Genomic DNA, 20,016 nt, shown 5'->3' with positions numbered 1-20,016 from the left:
CTCCCCACTGAGCAGGAAGCCTGATGAGGGACTCGATCCTTGGACCTGAGCCAAAGGCAGATGCTTAACCAATTGAACCAACCAGGCACCCCTTCTTCTTCTTCTTCTTTTTTAATTTAGAGAGAGAGAGAGAGCATGTGTGTGAGCAGGGGTGGGGGCAGAGCAGAAGGAAGGAGAAAATGCCAAGCAGATGCTACACTGAGCATCCAGCCTGACATGGGGCTTGACCCCACCACCCCAAGATCATGACCTGAGCCCAAACCAAGAGAAGATGCTCAACAGACTGAGCCACCCAGGTACCCTGGCAAGGTTCCTTTCAACAGATGTATTTAAAAAAAAAAAATCCCCAAAGAGCAATTTAGGTCTGATTATATTAGAAAAACATGAGACAATCTCTTTTTTCTTTTTGAGGATAAATCTCGTGACCTCTCAGAACCTCTATTTTGTTATTTGCAAAATAAGGATGGTATTATCTACATTGTGTGTCTTTGAGCAGTTTTTTTAAAATTAATTAATTTATTTTTTATTTATTTTCAGCAACAGTATTTATTTTTTTTTTTGTATTCATTATTTTTGCACCACACCCAGTGCTCCATGTAATCCGTGTCCTCTCTAATACCCACCACCTGGTTCCCCCAACCTCCCACCCACCCCACCACTTCAAACCCCTCAGATTGTTTTTCAGAGTCCATAGTCTCTCATGGTTCACCTCCCCTTCCAATTTCCCTCGACTCCCTTCTCCTCTCTAACTCCCCTTGTCCTCCATGCTATTTGTTATGCTCTACAAATAAGTGAAACCATATAATAATTGACTCTCTCTGCTTGACTTATTTCACTCAGCATAATCTCTTCCAGTCCTGTCCATGTTGCTACAAAAGTTGGGTATTCATCCTTTCTGATGGAGGCATAATACTCCATAGTGTCTTTTTCAGGGTGAAGATTGCATTAGAAAATCCCGCCTTTTTTTTTGAAATTCAGACTTGCTCCAAAACAAAAGTATTGTCCTGAACATTGAGCAAGGGGCAGCATTGCATGCCAAGTAGTCACCCATTCATTGGTGGAGAGATACTTGTAAAATAGCATGCCCTGGAAATGGCTATGCTCATTTGAGGTTAACATAAAGCAAGAATATTGAAGTTAAGCCCTCTTTGGAGTATATTTAAGAAGGGTTGACATTTTTGTCTAATCTTTTGAAGGAGGAAATGGGTTGGCATGTTTTGGTGGCTGTGTCTTTTCCCTTCAGCACATGTTTGGCTGAAGGCAGTGGAACCAATTGAAAAAAGGATATGTAATTTTTCCTGACATATCATCAGTGCAAATCTCTTTGAATTGAGGACAGGGAGATCTCTTTGAGTTGCTAGAGAAGATGTCTTTGAGTTGAGGACAAAGTAAAGAGGTTCTGAAATCAAACAAGGCAGCTCAGAGTGTTCCGGCAGCGTTTTTACAGCGCTGACTCATCGACTCGATGTATGCGCAACGTGACTCTGGTTCTGTTTCTGCCTGTGTACACTGATTGCTGAAAGACCAAAAGGAAAAATTAACTGGATGTTACAGATGCCATGCCTCACTGTACCAAAAGCAACTTCATACTTTCAACTTCTTTGTCAAGCCTTATCCAAATATTTTCTAACAGATTTTTTTCTCTGTGTATAATTTATATTTAATTCTATTTTGATAGTCTCTATTCATTTCTGCATGAACAAAGAAACAAATTAATCTCTAAATAGTATACATTCACATGCATATTTGAACATCTGCATATATATATCATATCTATATGAAAGAAATTATTTTTCACTGTAGTAAAGCAATTGTGTACAAAAGTTGTATCCGTCTGTATTCAGGTAGGGAGGTAGGTGAATCCATAGCTTTGGCTAAGTCTTGGAGGGGGTCTTAACCTACAGCAGGTTATAAATTGCTGGTTTGTTTGTTTTTATTTTTGTTTTTGTTTTGTTTTTAATTTTTGTTTTAGCAGATCTTAGTTTAGTTGGAGAAGGAAGCCATAGTCAAAATATCTGTAATGGAAGGTGTTGAAAATGTTGAGAATGAATAAAAGAAAATCAGGTGCTGTAGGGGTCCTTGGGAGCACGAGATGACTTTTGGCTGGCATTTACTGTGCTTGCTGATTGTACCACTGTAAACACAGAACTGGGAAGATACCACCAGTCTTGGGCATGTTATTAGTTACCCTCTCCTTCCTGCTGAACATTTATGAACTGTATGGAGAATATGTGTGTTGTCAGGAATCTTGGACTTAGGAGTCCAATGCTCATGTAAATTTCATTCCCTACCCATTCAGTTCCAGCAGGAAAGAGGTCTAGTATGCAGACTAGATCACCTACATTTCACATGATTGTGAATGAAAACAAGGGAGGAGGTAGATGATGCCTGATATCTGATCCGGCAGGATGTGAGATCGCATCAAACCCTAAAACTTATTTATTTGTTGACTGCGATGGTATTATGGTTGTATTCCATGACAGTGAGTTAATAGAAGTTCTAAAACACTCATAATACAAAACCCAGCAAACTTTTATCTATCCATTAATAATTGAGTGTTCTACTGTAGTATAGGTCTCTAATCTGTTGTTTTGGGGGAGGGTCTTGGTGGAGGTTGGGAAACGCACATATTCAAAGAATGGAATTTCTTTCTCACATGTCAGAGTGAGAGTTGTCTTTCTGTGGATGTGAGAGATGTGTTAAGCAGTCCTTCTAGACAAAATTTCTGTAGGGTTTGTCTCACTGAAAAAGAGAGCTCTCATTAAGTGTCTATTACTCTGATATAAATGAAGCCAGATCATTCTCACGCCTAAATTTTCCACCACCTAAAGAAGCTTAACTCTGAGCATTTGCCAAGACTACATTCAAAGTTGTCCATATACTTTTAATATTATAAGTATATATCAATATTTCATGATACACAATCTTAGCAATTTTTGTAAAGTATGTGACAAAAGCCACAAATGGCCTCTTCTTTTAGAGCAACCAGGAACAACTATTTAGAGCATTTTTGGTTTTGAGTCCAAGGTCTAGCATTTTTTTTTTTTTTTTTAGCTCAGCTGACATTAAGAATAGATAGTACAGTTGTCAATATGTACTAAATTTGGGGGCTATTTAAAGATTGCCATGAGAATCGCGTTGTGAATATATTAAGCTGTAGCCCTCAGATGCAAATGTCTATTAGCAGAGAAAATTCTAAAAAGTCTATTTTTTCTTTGATTTAAAACATTCCTATGACTAGTAGAATATTTTAATGCGGCAAGATGACATTTTGATTTGTATTTGTCTTGCTTCAGTAGCTTCCTTTGTATTTATTTTAGCTTGGTGATTTCAGAAGTGGGACAAGTTTTATATGTCCCTTCTCTCCGTGACAATACTTAGCAATGCTGAGAAGTCAGGTTGTGATTGTATTAATTACTTTCATTATTTATAAAGTCAGTGCCCTACTTCAGCACTGATTAAAAGTGAGCAACATAATTTTTAGAAATAATGTTCCTAAATGAGGTTTTATTTTATGTTCAAACTTTATTCATTGTGTTTCTGTGTGTGTGTTTGGGAATGTGTGTGTGCATATATAAGAAGATTGGAATATATATTTTTCTTTTAAACCAGGGGGTTTGCCTAATATTGTCTAGCCTCTGATTTCTATGAATTTGAAGGTAAGAATGAAACTGGTGTGTTGCAAAATGTTTTCTTTTCATCCTTTTATGTCTGATACAAATTATAATATGTCTGATTTGAATGTTCATTGATTGTGGCAATTACTAGTTAACACTACAGTGACTTTTCAAAGGGTTTTATCTTGATACTAGTATTCTTAGCCAGGCATATGAGATATACAACTAGGCATTATACATCTGCAGTCTCATTTCATACCACACTCAACCTGGGCCCCCGCATTTCATTTCAGTAACTTTCTTTCTGTTCTAACAACAAGCCAGGAACCCTTAAGCCCCAAGGCCTTTGCATATTCTATTCCTTATTTCCACAGTGGACTGCCAAAATATTTAACCAGCAATAGGGCATGGCCACTGACCAATCAGAAGGGCCATGGACTAGAGCAGGTTCTGGAAGCCCCTTGCTTAGCCAGGGATTAACCTTTTATGTGATCAATGCAGGGTGTTGGAGTGGAGTGCTAGGGCAGTTCTTGGGAGATGAGGTGGTAGTTGATGGGAGAGGGTCCAGACAGTGATGAGTCACTAGCCTCTTTACCATCTCAAGGCCATAACAAGTATTTGTGTATACCTGGGAAATTTCTTCTTTACTTTACCATTTAACATATACACACCTCTGATTATATATAATCTCTTCTTTTCTTCCATTATACTTTATTTCCTTAGAGGAGCTTCCCTGCTCTTCCTGATGAGGGCCATTCTCATTGAGCCTCGTAGAAACTTCTATCCCTACATTTTACATTTCACAGTGGCTAGTTTATAAATACTTTGTATTGAATTTTATCATGTTTCCCTGCTTGTAGGCAGGAATTCCTGAAGACAGGAATCATCGGTGACCTGACAACCCGATCCCCCCTCAACCTTCCCTGAGTCTTGAAATTCCAGCCCTTACTAGGTGCTCAGCCCTTACTAGGTGCTCAATAAGTATTTATTGAATGAATGAGTTTTCTAAAAGATTTTAGAATTTCTTTGGACACATTTATACTTTTAAAATTTAAGTGATATGCATGTTACTTTGGGGATGCATTGTTGGGAAGATAACATTTTTAAAAAAGATTTGTTTAGTTATTATTTTAGAAAGAGAGAGAGGGCACGTGGGGAGAGGAGCAGAGGGAAAGGGACATACAGACTCCCTGCTGAGTGTGGAGCCTGGTGCCAGGCTCTATCAATCCCATGACCCATGTGATCATGACCTGAGTTGAAATCACCAGTCAGACACATTCAACCGACTGAGACACCAAGGCACCCTGGAAGATACATATTTTTAAAAAATTTTATTTATTTATTTATTTATTGGAGAGAGAGAGAGAGAGACAGTGAGCGCGCATGAATGGCAGGGGTTAAGACAGGGAGAAAAGCAGACTCCTGGCTGAGCAAGGAGCCTGATCGGGGCTCAATCCTAGGACCCTGGGATCACGACTGAACTGAGGTAGATGCCTAACTGACTGAGCCACCCAGGTGCCCCCCAAAAACATTTTTTTAAGTTACCATCTTTTTAATGCCTTTATACACATTTTTCTGAAGTGATTTTCAAATGATGGCTAGATCCCAAGCTGTGACTTATCTTCTTGTTCTAACAGAAACACTTTCACTCACATGAAGTCCAGTACAAAGATTTAATCTCCTGAGTTGAATTATTCATTGTTCTTAAAGCTCAGCAAGAAACATTAAAATTTGAAACTTGAAAGCCCACTACTGTATATACAGGATGTTTGGAACATTGGAACTACTAGTGATGGATGAGCTGTGTCCTACCTTCAGAGAGTATCAGTCTAGTAATTTTCTCCTTATCCTATTTGTAAGTGTTGGTAACATTTTCTTTCTTCACTGCAGTATCAGAACAGAGACCATATTTTGTTTTCTTTTTTCTTCTTTAAGAACTTATTTATTTATTTATTTGTTTGACAGAGAGAGACAGCGAGAGAGTGAACACAAGCAGGGAAAGTGGGAGAGGGAGAAGCAGACTCGCCACCGAGCAGGGAGCCTGACATGGGGCTCAGTCCTAGGACCCCAAGATCATGACTTGAGCCGAAGGCAGATGCTTAACTGACTGAGCCGCCTAGGCACCCCTACATTTTGTTTTCTATATGACATAGAACAGAGCTTCTAATAGTTACATGAATATGCTTTTTTTTAAATAGGTAATACATTTATGTATTTATTTATTATTTTTAAAGTAAGCTCTATGCCCATCATGGGGTATGAATTCATGACCATGAGATCAAGAGTCGAATGCTCTACCAACTGAGCCAGTCAGGTACCCTTGGATGTTTTTTAATAATGATTATGATGACGGTACTACAGGGTGCTTTGTTAAAGTTTGTCTTTTCTTTTTCTTGACAATTCGAACTACTTGTTCTTTTTATGTTTGTTATTACCCCATCCTTTCCAAGTTCAATTTCATGTATAACCTGGATAGCTTTAAGTCCTCAGAGGAAGAGATACCAGTCCAGTCACTGTTATACTCCTCAAGCTTTTCCTCTGTTCAAGACTTATCCATTGCCTTCAGTCTTTAATAGATCTTGCAATCACTCTCAATTTTTTTATGAATCTGACGCATCACATATATCATTGCATTTCATGTTTCCGTGCCTTTTATGACTGCCATTGTATTTGAAAGTTTTTTTTCTTTTTTATTTCTTGCCTTTCTACTTTGTGCACACACACGCATGTGTATGTGTGTGTGTGAGTTTGTATAGTTGTGCTACCCTTCTCATGGTTTCTGGACTACTTTCCTTACATGCTCAGTGATTACAAGGAGATTATAGCATTTATGGATGTCAGTTATACGTTAAATGTAATCTCGAATGATTTCAGTTATCGTTCAAGTTAGTAAAAAACAATATGGACATAAAATGTGTCACTGACTGAGAAGAAATAAAAGAAGGAAGGCTTGGTATCTGAAAGCCTCTGATGCAAGTGGGGAAACTCAGCCACTGGAAAAGGTTGAGCAGTGTGACAGTTGATAATGACAGAAAGTGTGCCCTCACTTGTGTGCTTAAATCGTTAAGTAATTTTGATCCTCAGTCTTTTGGGATCTGATGGTATGGAAAATAGCTTCAAAAACTCTCAGGTTCACGGGCCCACTGTAATAGACACTACATCTCCCCCACATATACCCTCTAGTTTTTCATCATGTCAGTGCACACACTGCTTTCAGTTGTCACCATATACATTTCTTTACCTGAAGCCATGTTTTTGGCCTCTGGAGCCATTACCCAGAAGTGCTGGGTAAAACTCCCTGGAAATAGCCTTCAAATCGTAACTAATGAGAGTTATTGTATAAATATTCCAGCTTCCTTGTCCATTGGCAAGGATAACTCTGGGCACCTCCAAATAAGTCTTGGAGGACTCTGAGGCATACACTCTACTGGGTCTGGACCTTCAGAGTTTCCCCAGTGAGAATAAGGTCCTGTCAAACATAGGGATTGGTGGCTTTATTTCTTATCCTTTATTGGCTTCCTTCTTCCCCTTGTCTCCTTTCTTCATACCCTGACTCTTTGTCCTTTACCATCCAAGTAAGCTGCTTGCATCTGAATTCATTTAGCAGTGTTTGTGTTAGCGGAACCCAAGATATATGCAGTTTGTAGTAATGGGGCTAGTGAGAGATGGTCACAGATCCCATGATGGTAAAAGTTACTAACTTGCTGTTCTTAGAACAGTAGTTCCCAATTGTATTTCTACAGTTTCAGATTCCTGTGGATTAAATCATACCCAAATTCTGGAATTTTTGTTACAACCTCCATCTTACTTCCCATGCAAGAACATATATTAGATTACAAGTGCACAGGGACAACATTACTAGAGGAATGACTGATTTAAGATATTATGTACAAGCACAATTAATTGCAAGTTGTCATGTTTTCACTATCAAAATTGTTATCTGGACACACTTGATTCCAGTCAAATACATCACATCACAAATCGGGATCCCTTGGTAAACTACCACTGTCTTGAGAAAGCTGAGATTTCTATCTCTGGTTCAGCAACAACTAATACAGCCCAATCCATAGCAACTGCTGAATCAGAGTTTTATACCTTTTCTGCTAACGTGGATGATAGTCAAAGCATCAGTTCGCCTGTATGAAACCAGCTGTGTTTCAGCAGTCCAGAAAAGATTATTCAATTTTAGGTGTGTAGATCTAGCCTACTTGATCATTGATCGTAACTTGAACTAGTTTCAAATGGCCGTGGAAAATGATTCAAGGTATCCATATAATTATTTTCTCTTTAATCAGCACATTCAAGTTCATGAAAATTCAAGAAAGGAAAAAAAATTATTTCATTTTCAAGATTCTCAGACTGAACAGTCTCCACCATTCTCGTTTTTTGATCTGTTTTATGCAGTATATGTAATTGGGGGATTTTTATAATTGTCTCTGAAAAAAATAGGCTTAATATGAACATTGATAATGCTATCTATAATTTATATGTCTTATTAGGGATTCAGAGACAGTGATATCTTCATATTCAAGATATCTTCATATTTGACTCTTAGTTTTACCAAAATGTTATCATTAGAGCAAATGAGAAAGGTTAGAATTTTAGGGTAATATATTATTTGTTCTAATTATTACCTAGCAAAAGTTTTAATATTTGATATGTTAATATTTAATGCTTTAGTGTTGTTGAACATTTATAATTCTGTGAACCTGCTTCCAACTGCATGTCAATTACATGAAATGTTTTTATTTTTTTAATTAATTTTTTTTTTTGAGAGAGAGAGAGAGCACAAATGAGGGAGGGGGAGAGGGAGAGAGAGAGAATGCCAAGTGGGCTCAATGCTTAGTTCTGAACCCCAGAGATGGGCTTGATCTCATAACCCTGAGATCATGACCTAAGCTGAAATCAAGAGTCGGACCCTCAACTGACTAAGGCACTCAGGTGCTGCACATAAACTGTTTTTAAAGTAACTACATTTCATAAATCTTCTCTTTTGTATCGCAAAAGATTTGTTTCATTTTAGGATTTTTTTTTTCCATTTTAGGATTTTGAGTGGCTGTGAATGATACAGTTTTATGAAAAGAAGAAAATGTATTTTTTTAAAGCAGCTTTTTTTTTTTTAAAGTCTAACTTCTTTGTACATATATTTTACAGATTAAAGGATTTACCTGAAGACAAAGCATTCTATTCATCAGAGACTGGACAAGAGTTACTCTTGCTTTTGGCAATTAAAGATGATGTTGTCATGGAAACAGTTGATCCTGCTTTCATTCATTGGCTGCCTAGGAGGTAACAATAAGCTGTATTTTCTAAATGGAGGTTAGAACTATACATGAGCCATATGTTAAATAATTTTTAAATGTTGAAATTATACTCCATCAGTAGCAAAGAGAAGCAAATGTTTTTCCCATAAAGAAATTTTTAATTTCCTCTTCTGAAAATCAGTTCTCTTCCCAATTCCCTGATTTTCACAAGCCTTTCTATCTCCATAGCAAAGATGCCTAATAATACAAACCTACTGTAGTATGATAACTGTAACAGTTAATCAGAATTTGAGAATGTTAATTTATGACTTTTTTCCCAGAAGGAGCTAAAAGTTGTAATCTCTAGAATACAATTGAGAATATAAGCTTTTTAAAAAAAGCCAGTATTTTCATATACAATCTTAAAAAAGAATATGATTTTTACTCTTGCAAACAACTTAGTTTAGGAATCAAAAACATTCTTTTTTCTTTTTTAGTTTTTGAAAATTTTAAATCTAGAGCAAAATAGAAAAAGGAATGAGTCACATAGCAGTTATATGAAAGCATCTATCATAAATTATTTGATATATTTCCTTTTTGTTTTGTTTTCTAGAAGAGTAGCAAAGTAAAAGAAAAATTTTTAAAAATAAAGTGGTATATGTAATTTTTTTGGTTTCCTTACTGTTTTCCTTCTTTGTACTAGAAATATTAAAGAGCACATTAAAAAAAAACTGAAAAAATAGTAAATACGTATATACATTCCATTTATGTTTGCTTTTATTTGAATATTATACCATTTTATTGTATCTGTTCTGTCCATGTGTCTGTGTGTGTTTCCTTTTATTTGCCTGTTTGACCCATCCCTCTGAAAATAAGTTCCAGAGATCATCACCCTGTAAAAAATTCAGTGTCCATCTCTTGAGGAGACAACCAGTTTTCTACCTAAGCACAATTCCTTTAGGATACCTAAGGAAACTAATTACAAAAGTAGTCTGTCACTTTTCTTTTCTAAGAATGCAAAATTGATGTGGAATGAGGACAAATGGATTGTCAGATTAAGCATGTTACTTGAAGAAGTGCATTTATTGGTGTAGATTTTTAAGCTCTTATGTCAAACTTAAAACATTTTTCACGTATTTAAATGAAAATATATGGCAAAAATTCATAATCAGTAAGAGATTATAAAATAAAACCTCCAACTTTTGAAGTTTTTGTTTCTTTTAAATCGGTTTTCCCCTGTGATGTCTCAGTCTTGCTTCTAAATTATCTTTGACTGCCACTAATCTGCATCTAGGGAAGAAGGGTCAAGTATTTATAGATGTTTGCCTTTCCAAGTGATCATTGGAGAAAGATAACACAGATATCAAGACTAAAATGCCCATTTCTTGGATTCTTTTTTTCATTTACATAATTTCAGATTTGAGTTTTATTGTTGTAGAGGGGACCAAAATGAAAGGGATTGTACTACCGCAATATTATTACTCACCACATCAAGTTTCATAGGGCAACCTTGAAATTTCCCAACTAACTGAAAAGAAGATAAACGCAGGAAGTGGAAGTGTAGCCACAGAAAACAAGATCACTTTATCAATGGCTTAAAATTTTCCATTGTAATTTTAACCATGTCCAGTTTGCATTGATTGTTTCAGCATTTTGGGGAAATGTTTTACATATTTTTTGAGCAAATTTATAAGAACAAGTGGTGTCCATTTTGCTAGAATGTTAAGACATCATAAAACAATTAAAGGTCAACTTGATCCTCTGGATATGTTGATAAAAAATCTATAAGGATTTGTAGGAAAGAATTGGATTAATATATGATAAATTTTAGGTAGAGTTATTTAGAAAAGTGGTAATTTTTATAATTATAGAGAAGAATTGGACTTTTACCAATTTTCTAAAGAACATTGATTGTATAGAGTTCTTTACATACTTTGGTACTCCTCTAGGATCTATAAAATTTAGGTTAAGAGGTTTGTGAGTGTGATATTTTGCTAATCAATATGGGTCATTTTTTATGTATTAAAATTGAAACTCTGTTCATGATATAGGGACTGTCTTACAACAAATGGCAAGCAAAAACACTTTGTGGGAATTTGCTTACTTAGAGTGGTGTTCAGCCAATGATATAAACCAGATAAACACAGCAAATGTTTGACAATTTGCATTTTCTATCTTCTCATATTTAATCTTTTCAATTTCCATTATGTTATACATTTTTTTCCATTTCTTTCTGTTTTGTCTCTGCATGCTTCCTCCTGCAACAAAGAGGCAAAAAGGCAAAAGTAATTTCTGGCCAGGACTTTTTCTTAGGATGCATTTGACTGATTTTCTTAAAAAAAAAAAAACAAAAAACCATTAGGCTTCAAACATACTTTTTTTGGCATCTGTTTATGCAACATACATTGTCTTCAGTGAAGAAAATTGACAGAGCTCTTTGTCCTTGTGGGATTTATGTTTTGTCATGGTGAGGTGGAATGTGGCATTAAGTTAGAAGATGATAGTGCAATGGGGAAGAGAAGCAAAATATGGTGAGAGTGTGGGAGATTGGGATGTGGATTGCCATTTTAAATAAGATCAGTCCTCATCAAGAAGTTAACATTTGAACAAAGACTTAGAGGTGAGCAAGTTGACCTTGTGGATATTTAGAGAAGAGAGCTCCAGGCAAAGTCAACAGTCCATGCAAATGTTCTAACATATGTCAAGCTGAAAAGCTAGCCTGGTTGGACCAGGAGGGAAGCGACAGGTGAGAGCCAAGAGGTAATGTGGGGATGGATATAGCAGAAAATAAGTAAATGACTGAGAAATTTAGAACTTTTATTCTAAATGGCCCCAGGAGCCATAGCATGGTTGGAATAGAGAAGTGATTTGATCTCACTTATTTTTTAAAAGAGCCTTGCTGGACCTCGTGTTGTGGATTAACTGTAGAAGGCCAAGTGAGCAAGCAGAGGCACTAGTTAAGAGTGCAGCCATCAGTCAAGGGTGACGGCAGCTGACTTCAGGGTGGTGGTAGGGTTGGTGGTCAAATTTTGGGTTTATTTTGAAGGTAGAATCATGACTCTTTGCTGGTAGGATAGTTGTGGGGTGTGAGAGAAAAGGGTGAGTTGAGGATAACTTGAAGGTTCTACATCGCCTTGTGTTTAGAGCAAGTTACCTCGGTTTACCTCAAGACGTGTGCCTCGTGAGTGGAATGAAGACCCAGAACAAAGCATGGGTTACAGTTTTCCACTAAAATTAATTAATTTTAATTTTTAATTTAAAAATTTTTTTTTAAATTTAAATTTTAATTTTTTATCCACTAAGTAGTGGGTAAAAAAGTCAACCGAGTGGATCATGACCAGTGTTTCTTATTAAAATGGGTAAATTAGAATTAAAAAGGGTTGGAGTAGGATCTATCAGCATGCACTGGTCACTTGGTAAGTATATTCTGCTGAGCACTTGTAGGCCTTTGGAATATAGCAGTGAAAAAAAAAAATCCAACAATATCCTAATCCTTCTAAAGCCTTCCTTTTAATATGTGTGTTGAGTCCTGATAGTTCATGTATTTCTCACTCAGTTGCTGTCAAAAAAGTTTAAGAGCCGGAGACCTAAGAAGAAAGAGAACCCTCCTGCATTTTGAGAAGAAGCCAGGAAAGGAAGGAACAATAGTAATGACAACAAAGTTAATAATACTAATGATATTAATGGATGGACCTCATTCTGTGGAAGCCCTTTACTTAGCTCCTCTAATTCACAAAAATAGTGAGATAGAATAGTATTACTTCTATCTTAGAGACAAGGAGAACAGTCTCTAAGATTTTAAGTGATGTTCCTAATCTTTGTGGTTATATCAAGATGTCTACTTGTCTTTGAAATCAAAGTATAGTACCCTACTATAATCGGTAGTACCTACTACTTCAATAATTTATTTTTTGGAATAAAGCCAGCGTATAAGCCATGAAGTAAGAATCATCAAGAACTCAAGGAGATTGTTGTTTCATTACTTAATTACCTGTTAGTTAATTGCTTAACCATATTAGAAACTGTAGATGTTTACTGCCCAATATGGAAGCCACTAGCCATGTGTGGCTAGTCCAAAATGAGTGTACTGTAAGTATAAACTGCACACAGTTTTTCAAAGACTTGGTACCAAAAATATTAAGATTTAAAATGTCTCAGTAATTTTATATTCATTAGATGTTGAGAAGATAATATTTTAGATATATTTGGTTAAGTAAAGGTATTATTAAAATTAATTTTACTTGTTTCTTTTAACTTTTTAAATGTGGATCCTGGAAACTTTAAAGTATGTGTGTAGCTTGCCTTTTATTTATTTTGGACACCATAAATCTAGACATTTATGAAATAAAAAACCTGGCCATTTTACAAATGTTTTTTGCCATGTACTACCCCAACAGGAAACCAAAAGAATTAAGATAATGGGACTTTTTGATTTCATATGGGAGTACGTCCTGAGAATGGATTGCCTTCATATACTAAGTTATTTGTAGGATGAGTTCAGATTTCACGTGACATTGCTTGGTGACTATAGACAAGCCCTTAATGCATGTGGAAATTCTAGACTTTACAGACTATATTCTATTGTGTTTTTCATTTTAATCCTCTAGTAGGACTAGTTGAGTAAATATAAGTCTTTTGGAAAGAGATATTTCCTTGGATAACTGAAATCATTGTTGATGCCTAGTTAAAACACCATATGGAAAATATATTTCTGTAAAAGTTCCAAGGGGTTCTTATTTCATCAAATTCTTCTCTTCTGGCACTTTATAATACCTAAAAACTACTTGTGAAAATAAGTAGCCATTAATCTGAGAAGGGAGGATGATCTTCAGTTGTCCTGACAGTAGATCTTGTGGTGGTGGTTCCAACACCTACTCTGTTCTGCAGTATGAAACAGCCATGGAGCTTGGGTAAGACTGGTACCATGCAAAGCTCCAAAGATGGACCTATCTCATTTGCTCCAGTGACTGGCCTCAATTGCTAAGCTTGTGGCAAATTTTTGGCCATAACATTTTGTTCAAACTTTGTGGAAAGTACCCTGTCTTCTACTGTGTCTAAGTGATGAATCCTAAAATCCTAATTGCTGCAGGTGGCCATCCTGTAATCAGAAAAACCAGCCTGAGGGAAATGCTGATTCTGTGCCTATGGATCAGAGATAGCAGAAGAAACCAGCTCTTCAGTGATGTTATACCTACGTAGCTACAGTCCTGGCTTAAATAGTGTAAGAAGCAATAAACACCACCCCCCCAACCACACCAACCCCCGTAACCTAGCCTAGTCTCTATTCTGCAGAGCCTTATTAACCCATAAACTTTATTTGCCTCTTTCAAGAATTATGAAGGCAGCCTATGCCCCTCATCATGTCCCTAAATGTGTCATAGATGAGACCATAGATTACGCCTTAGGAGATGATTCAGATCATATTGATTAAATAATTTTTTTTTAGAGCTTTTATTTATTTATTTGACAGAGAGAGATCACAAGTAGGCAGAGAGGCAGGCAGAGAGAGAGAGGGGAAAGCGGGCCCCCTGCTGAGCAGAGAGCCCGATGTGGGGCTCGATCCCAGGACCCTGGAATCATGACCTGAGCCCAAGGCAGAGGCTTTAACCCACTGAGCCACCCAGGTGTCCCGATTAAATAATTTTTTAAGAACTGTTGTTACGTAATTAAAGATAAAATATATCATCACCAAACATGAGCCTTGGCTTCCTTTAATAGTATGGATTTAGTAATGGACAACATCCGCGAACAATACAAACAAAATTCACGTGTTTGGGCTGCATTTGAAAATCATAGTCTCTGCTTGTTTTAAAGGCAATAGTTTGTGGCACAGGACACGACATCTTTGAGTGCCCGAATCCCATGATCCATCCTGGTCTTTGTCACCTTAATGTGAATCACCTTCTGTGCTAATCTTTCATCCCGTCTTGGCCAAGGAAAGCTTTCAAAGCAGAATAAACTTTTTAAGTCCTCCCTGAAGTAATTGAGGGGTATTTTTCAATTGCTTTAATGATGCCACCCTTGTAATCACTGAGAAAATGAGTGTGTGGTGTTGCATGTAGCACTTCAAGTAAACTGTCGCCATAAACTCCAATGACTGTCATTTCTTCTGTGGTATTTGCGTGCAGTGTAATATGATTTGATGGCACTGATACTAGTGAAATGGAGATGACGCTGATCTATGCTTATAAATCTTGACATCCTCCTTGTTTTCACCGATAAACTTATTTCAAATCATCCTCCTCACTTGCAGCGCCCTAAATCTTGAAATGCTTTTCATTTATCCCATTTAAATCTTGACAGTTTATCAGGGTATGAATGTGAAAATCTGGAGAAAAACAAGGCAGGCATTGTTGGCATAGTTTGTTCTTATAACCTTGATCATTGATAACCCCACATATTGGATTTTTGTAAGCTTGAGGGTGACTAGGAAAACATTTCAGGGACTTACAAAATAATGTGCATTGGAAATGCTGTTAGAGTTCAGGAAACGCATAAGATTAAATAAAACCCACAATTTTATTTAGCTCTTAAAGTAGCTATTGTCGCAAATGTATCAGTTGATTAATTAACTGACTCCTGGAAATGCAGTGCTCATTCAAACTAACTTAATTGACTATTGCCTAAGTGATAAGCTGTCTTAAAGTACTCATCACATAAAAGTGTTTTTAAGTATCTCTGGGTATATTTTGTCTTTCTGTGAGCTTTTAGCAGAGCTAAAAGGATTGGGTTTCTGCTGTGTACAGATGCAGTTTTTATTAACTCATGAATAATGGCAAATTCATGAACACACGCATAAGCAAACCCATGTGTATGCATTTACACAAGGCACTACCAAAGGAATCCTGATTTTGGTCAGTAGCATTCATCTTATGAACATACTGATGAGTAGCGAGAAGGCAGTGTTTATGCTGTGACGGAGGGTGTCCCTAAATGACACTTCCTTGTCGTTCTCTGTTTTCTCCACTTGCAGCTCAGTTTTCCGTAGTCCGCTCCAGTCTTTATCATCTTTCACTTGAACTATTGCCCTAACCTTGCCCTTCATCTCTTTGCCTTCTTTCTCTTCCCTTCTGCAGTTTATCCCACACACTGCAACCCTGGTTCTCTTTTGGAACAGCCATTCAGCAGACATTTCCCAAGTGTCGATCTTGTGTAAGGCATTGTGATAAGTGGTATTGAGGAGGCTTAGATGGATTGGGTTGCTGTCTGTCTAGGAGGGAAAGGAGACACATGTAAACAGTGAGAGAAGAAAAATGCTAAGATTTAAAATCCTATTTAAAAAAATGCTGATGATGGGCGCCTGGGTGGCTCAGTGGGTTAAGCCGCTGCCTTCGGCTCAGGTCATGATCTCAGGGTCCTGGGATCGAGTCCCGCATCGGGCTCTCTGCTCAGCAGGGAGCCTGCTTCCCTCTCTCTCTCTCTCTCTGCCTGCCTCTCCATCTACTTGTGATCTCTCTCTCTGTCAAATAAATAATAAATAAAATCTTAAAAAAAAAATGCTGATGAAAGAGACTAGAATGGAATGGAAGTTCTCGGAAGGGAGAAGTTACAGAAATGAACGTTGGGACACCTGGATGGTATAATAGGTTAAACATCCAACTCTTGGTTTTGGCTCAGATCATGGTCTCAGGGTTGTGAGACTGAGTCCCACATTGGGCTCCACAGTCTGCATGGAGTCTGCTTAAGACTCTCTCTCTCTCTCTTTCTCTCCATCCCTTCCTGCTGTGCTTCTCTCTCTCTCAAATAAATAAAAAAAATCTTTTAAAAAAAATGAAGAAGGGAGGCATCTGGGTGGCTCAGTGGGTTAAAGCTTCTGCCTTCAGCTCAGGTCATGGTCCCAGAGTCCTGGGATTGAGTCCCACATCGGGGTCTCTGCTCTGCAGGGAGCCTGCTTCCTCCTCTCTCTGCTTGCCTCTCTGCCTATTTGTGATCTCTGTCTGTCAAATAAATAGTTAAATCTTAAAAAAAAAAAAATGAAGAAGGATGGGGTGTCTGGGTGGCTCAGGAGGTTAAGCCTCTGCCTTCAGCTCAGATCATGATCTCAGGATCCTAGGATCGAGGCCCGCATCAGACTCTCTGCTCAGTGGGGAGCCTCCTTCCCCACCTCTCTCTGCCTGCCTTTCTGCCTACTTGTGATCTCTCTCTGTCAAATAAATAAATAAAGTCTTTTTAAAAAATGAAGAAGGAAAAATATTCATGGGTAAGACAGCATTTGACCTGGTTCTTAAAATAAAAATAGAGTGAACATGTATTGAGTGCTTTACTTGGTACCAAGCATTGAGCTAAGGGCCTTGTGTGGATTATATCATTTAATTCCTTTGGCAACCTTCTGAGCTTTATACTGTTATTATTCCTGTTTTATAAATGAGGGACTGATAGCTCTGACAAGTTAAGGAACTTTCTAAAATTCAAATAGCTAACAAAAGTTTGAGCCAGAATTTACAAACCAGTCTAGAAGACTGCTTCACTCCACAGCCCATGGATATAACCGTTATGTTAAAATTGGACATAACCTAAGAGAATGGAACAATGTGTTAGTCTATTTAAGCTGCATAGGCTTGGTGGCTTTAAAAACAGAAATTTATTTCTCATAATTCTGGATGCTGAGACATCTAAGGTCAAGGTGCCAGTTGATTCACTTCCTGGTGAGGTCACTATTTCTAGCTTGCTGACACCTGTCTTCTTTCTAGGTCCTTACATGGCAGGGAGATTAAGCTCTTTGGTCTCTTCTGGTTGGGACACTAATCTTTTCATGAGGGCCCCATCCTCATGGCTTCATATAAACCTCATTACCTCCCAATGTCCCCACCTCCTAATACTGTTAAATTGGGGGATAGGGCTTCAACATATGATTTGGGGGAGGACACAGACATTCAGCCCATAAAAGGCAAGAAGGATTATTTAAGTGTGGAGAAAAGTATGACATAGAATTGGTTGCTGGTTATCCATGGCAAGTATGGAATAGCTTTGATTATAATGACAACTAATGTATATTGAGGCTTTCTTGCATGTCAGTCCCAACTTAAGCAATCTATTTCTGTTAATCTATTTAATTATTGCAAAGACCCTTTGAGATAGGTATTATTATAAATATTATTACTTTATAGAATAGAAGGAAACTGAGGTACAGAGAGATTACTACCTTGCCTAAAGTTACATGCCATTATTAAGTGTAACCACATTTCAAACCCAAGCTGTTATTTCTGTAGATCTACACTGTCCAATATGGTAGCCATATGTGACTATTGGGCACTTGAAGTATGTCTAATCCAAACTGAGATTTGTTTTAAGTGTAAAATACTGAATTTCACAGACATATTTTGAAAAATGAATGGATTACATCCCAATAGCAATATTTATATTGACTGAATATTGAAAAATATTAATATATTGGGTGATTGGGTGATTAAAGTTAATTTCACCTGTTTTATTTTCCTTTTTATTACCAAACAATGCAAATTTTATATATGTCATATTTTTTTTATGAGAACATTTAGGTTCTACTCAGCAAATTTCAATTATATGATATGGTATCAAATAGAGTCATATTTCCATTGGAAACTAGGGCTAGAAATTGTTAAGCAGATAGAGTCTTGAATTTGCTATAAGACCATTGTCCCCAAAGGATATTTGTAGGATAGAAAGGAAGGAAGAAAAACTTAAAGAAAATGCCCACTTTGGGGTTATTGGTATATGAAGTGAGGGATAACTTATGCCCAAAGTAGGGCAGTTGGAATCATAAGGTAAGGTGGGAGATGGGAGAAATTACAGAGTTAAAACTGAAAAAGTATGACAAACAACTGGATGGTTGTACCTGGTGAGGGAGAAGAGATTATCGAAGAAGACTTCTGAGGTTTCCAAATTGAGCGGGGAGGTAATGAGTCAATTAAAAGAAATAATAAACACAGGAGGCAAGAATTTGGATGTGTTTTGAGCATACTGAGTTTTGAAATGCTCAAGGAGTGGGTGGTTTGAGCTGCAAGTCTGTAAAAATCAAGAGTAGATTCCAGTGTTGTGGGGGAGGGTTGTGGGGGGAGCACTTGGTATCCCAGCAGGAGATTGAGACAGGGAGGGGTTTTCATTGTGATAGCGACTGGGGAGCCTGTTTAAGCCTAATGGATGGAGAGTTACAGGAGGTAGACCAAACCCAGGGGCAGATATGACAGGAAAGGAAAGACAGAGCAAAGATACGGAAGAGCTCCTCCAGGTTAGCAAGATAAAGTGGAAGTTGAGGAATTACTTCAGGAAAAAAGAGAGTTGGAAGAAGATGGAGTTAGAAAAAGCTACTGAGACTTGTGAACAATAAGCCATTGGAGCATCTGCGTGGCCCAGTTGATTGAGCATGTGGTTCTTAGTTTTAACATTGGTCAAAATCTCAGGGTTGTGAGAGCGAGTCCCCATTGGGCTCTACACTTCGTGCCAATTCTGCTTGAGATTCTCTCTGCCTCTGCCCCTCCCACTCCCTTGCTCCTCCCCATGCACTCCCCCCACTCACGTTCTCCCTCTCTTTCTTTCTCATGTAAATAAATAAACCCTTAAATAAAGGGGGGGGGGCTGAGTTACCAGAGTGCATATCTTTTAAGGAAGAAATACTTGGTAAGGAAGAAAGAAAATACATTGATAACAGTAATCTTTGATAAAACAGGGTTCTATTTATATCCATACACATGCGTATAGTTTTGTATATACACTTGTGTATTCCAGGCCATGCCCATCTTATAAATGAGAACAGTGTGGCTTATTGGGGCCCTTTTCCCTCCAGTCACATGACCAATTCATGGCTCAGTGGCTTCTTGACCTAGATTGCCTAAATTTCCCCCCTATGAAGCTTTGAACTGCACTAAGCCTTTTTGGGGTAGGGTGTGTTGAACATTGGTCCTTTTACAGAAAGAACCAATGTTTCCTTCCGGAGAGTATTGTTTTTGACCAGCGTTCAGAAGATGTATATATGCATGGTGTATATGTGCATGACAGCCTAGGTGTACATTGGAAGGATTTGTCAATTAAAACCACTTCTGTATATTTGCTACTTCTTCCAGCTACCCTTAAGGTGAAGAGCCTTAAGAGAATGGATAGAAACTGAAGCGTCCCAGGGTGGTTGGGCTATTGAAAGTGGTTCTTTCAATACTGAGCTACTCTAAGTCAAAATACTTGAC

The 20,016-nt window shown here is 37.5% G+C and overlaps 1 protein-coding gene across 1 annotated transcript in view; it reads left to right on the top strand.

Moving 5' to 3' along the window:
• CNTN3 (contactin 3) overlaps positions 1 to 20,016 on the top strand; it is a 336,483-nt gene that overhangs the window by 77,381 nt on the left and 239,086 nt on the right. The window contains exon 2 of the mRNA XM_032325229.1: positions 8,772 to 8,906. Within this exon, the coding sequence (XP_032181120.1) occupies positions 8,852 to 8,906 (55 nt within the window). The 5' untranslated portion in view covers positions 8,772 to 8,851. The remainder of the gene's footprint in view (positions 1 to 8,771; positions 8,907 to 20,016) is intronic.

The sequence above is a fragment of the Mustela erminea genome, chromosome 1 (genome assembly GCF_009829155.1).
Source record: "Mustela erminea isolate mMusErm1 chromosome 1, mMusErm1.Pri, whole genome shotgun sequence".
In the NCBI taxonomy this organism is placed as follows: domain Eukaryota; kingdom Metazoa; phylum Chordata; class Mammalia; order Carnivora; family Mustelidae; genus Mustela; species Mustela erminea.
The sequence above is the reverse complement of the archived record's forward strand: the minus strand, read 5'-3'. Positions and strand labels throughout refer to the sequence as shown.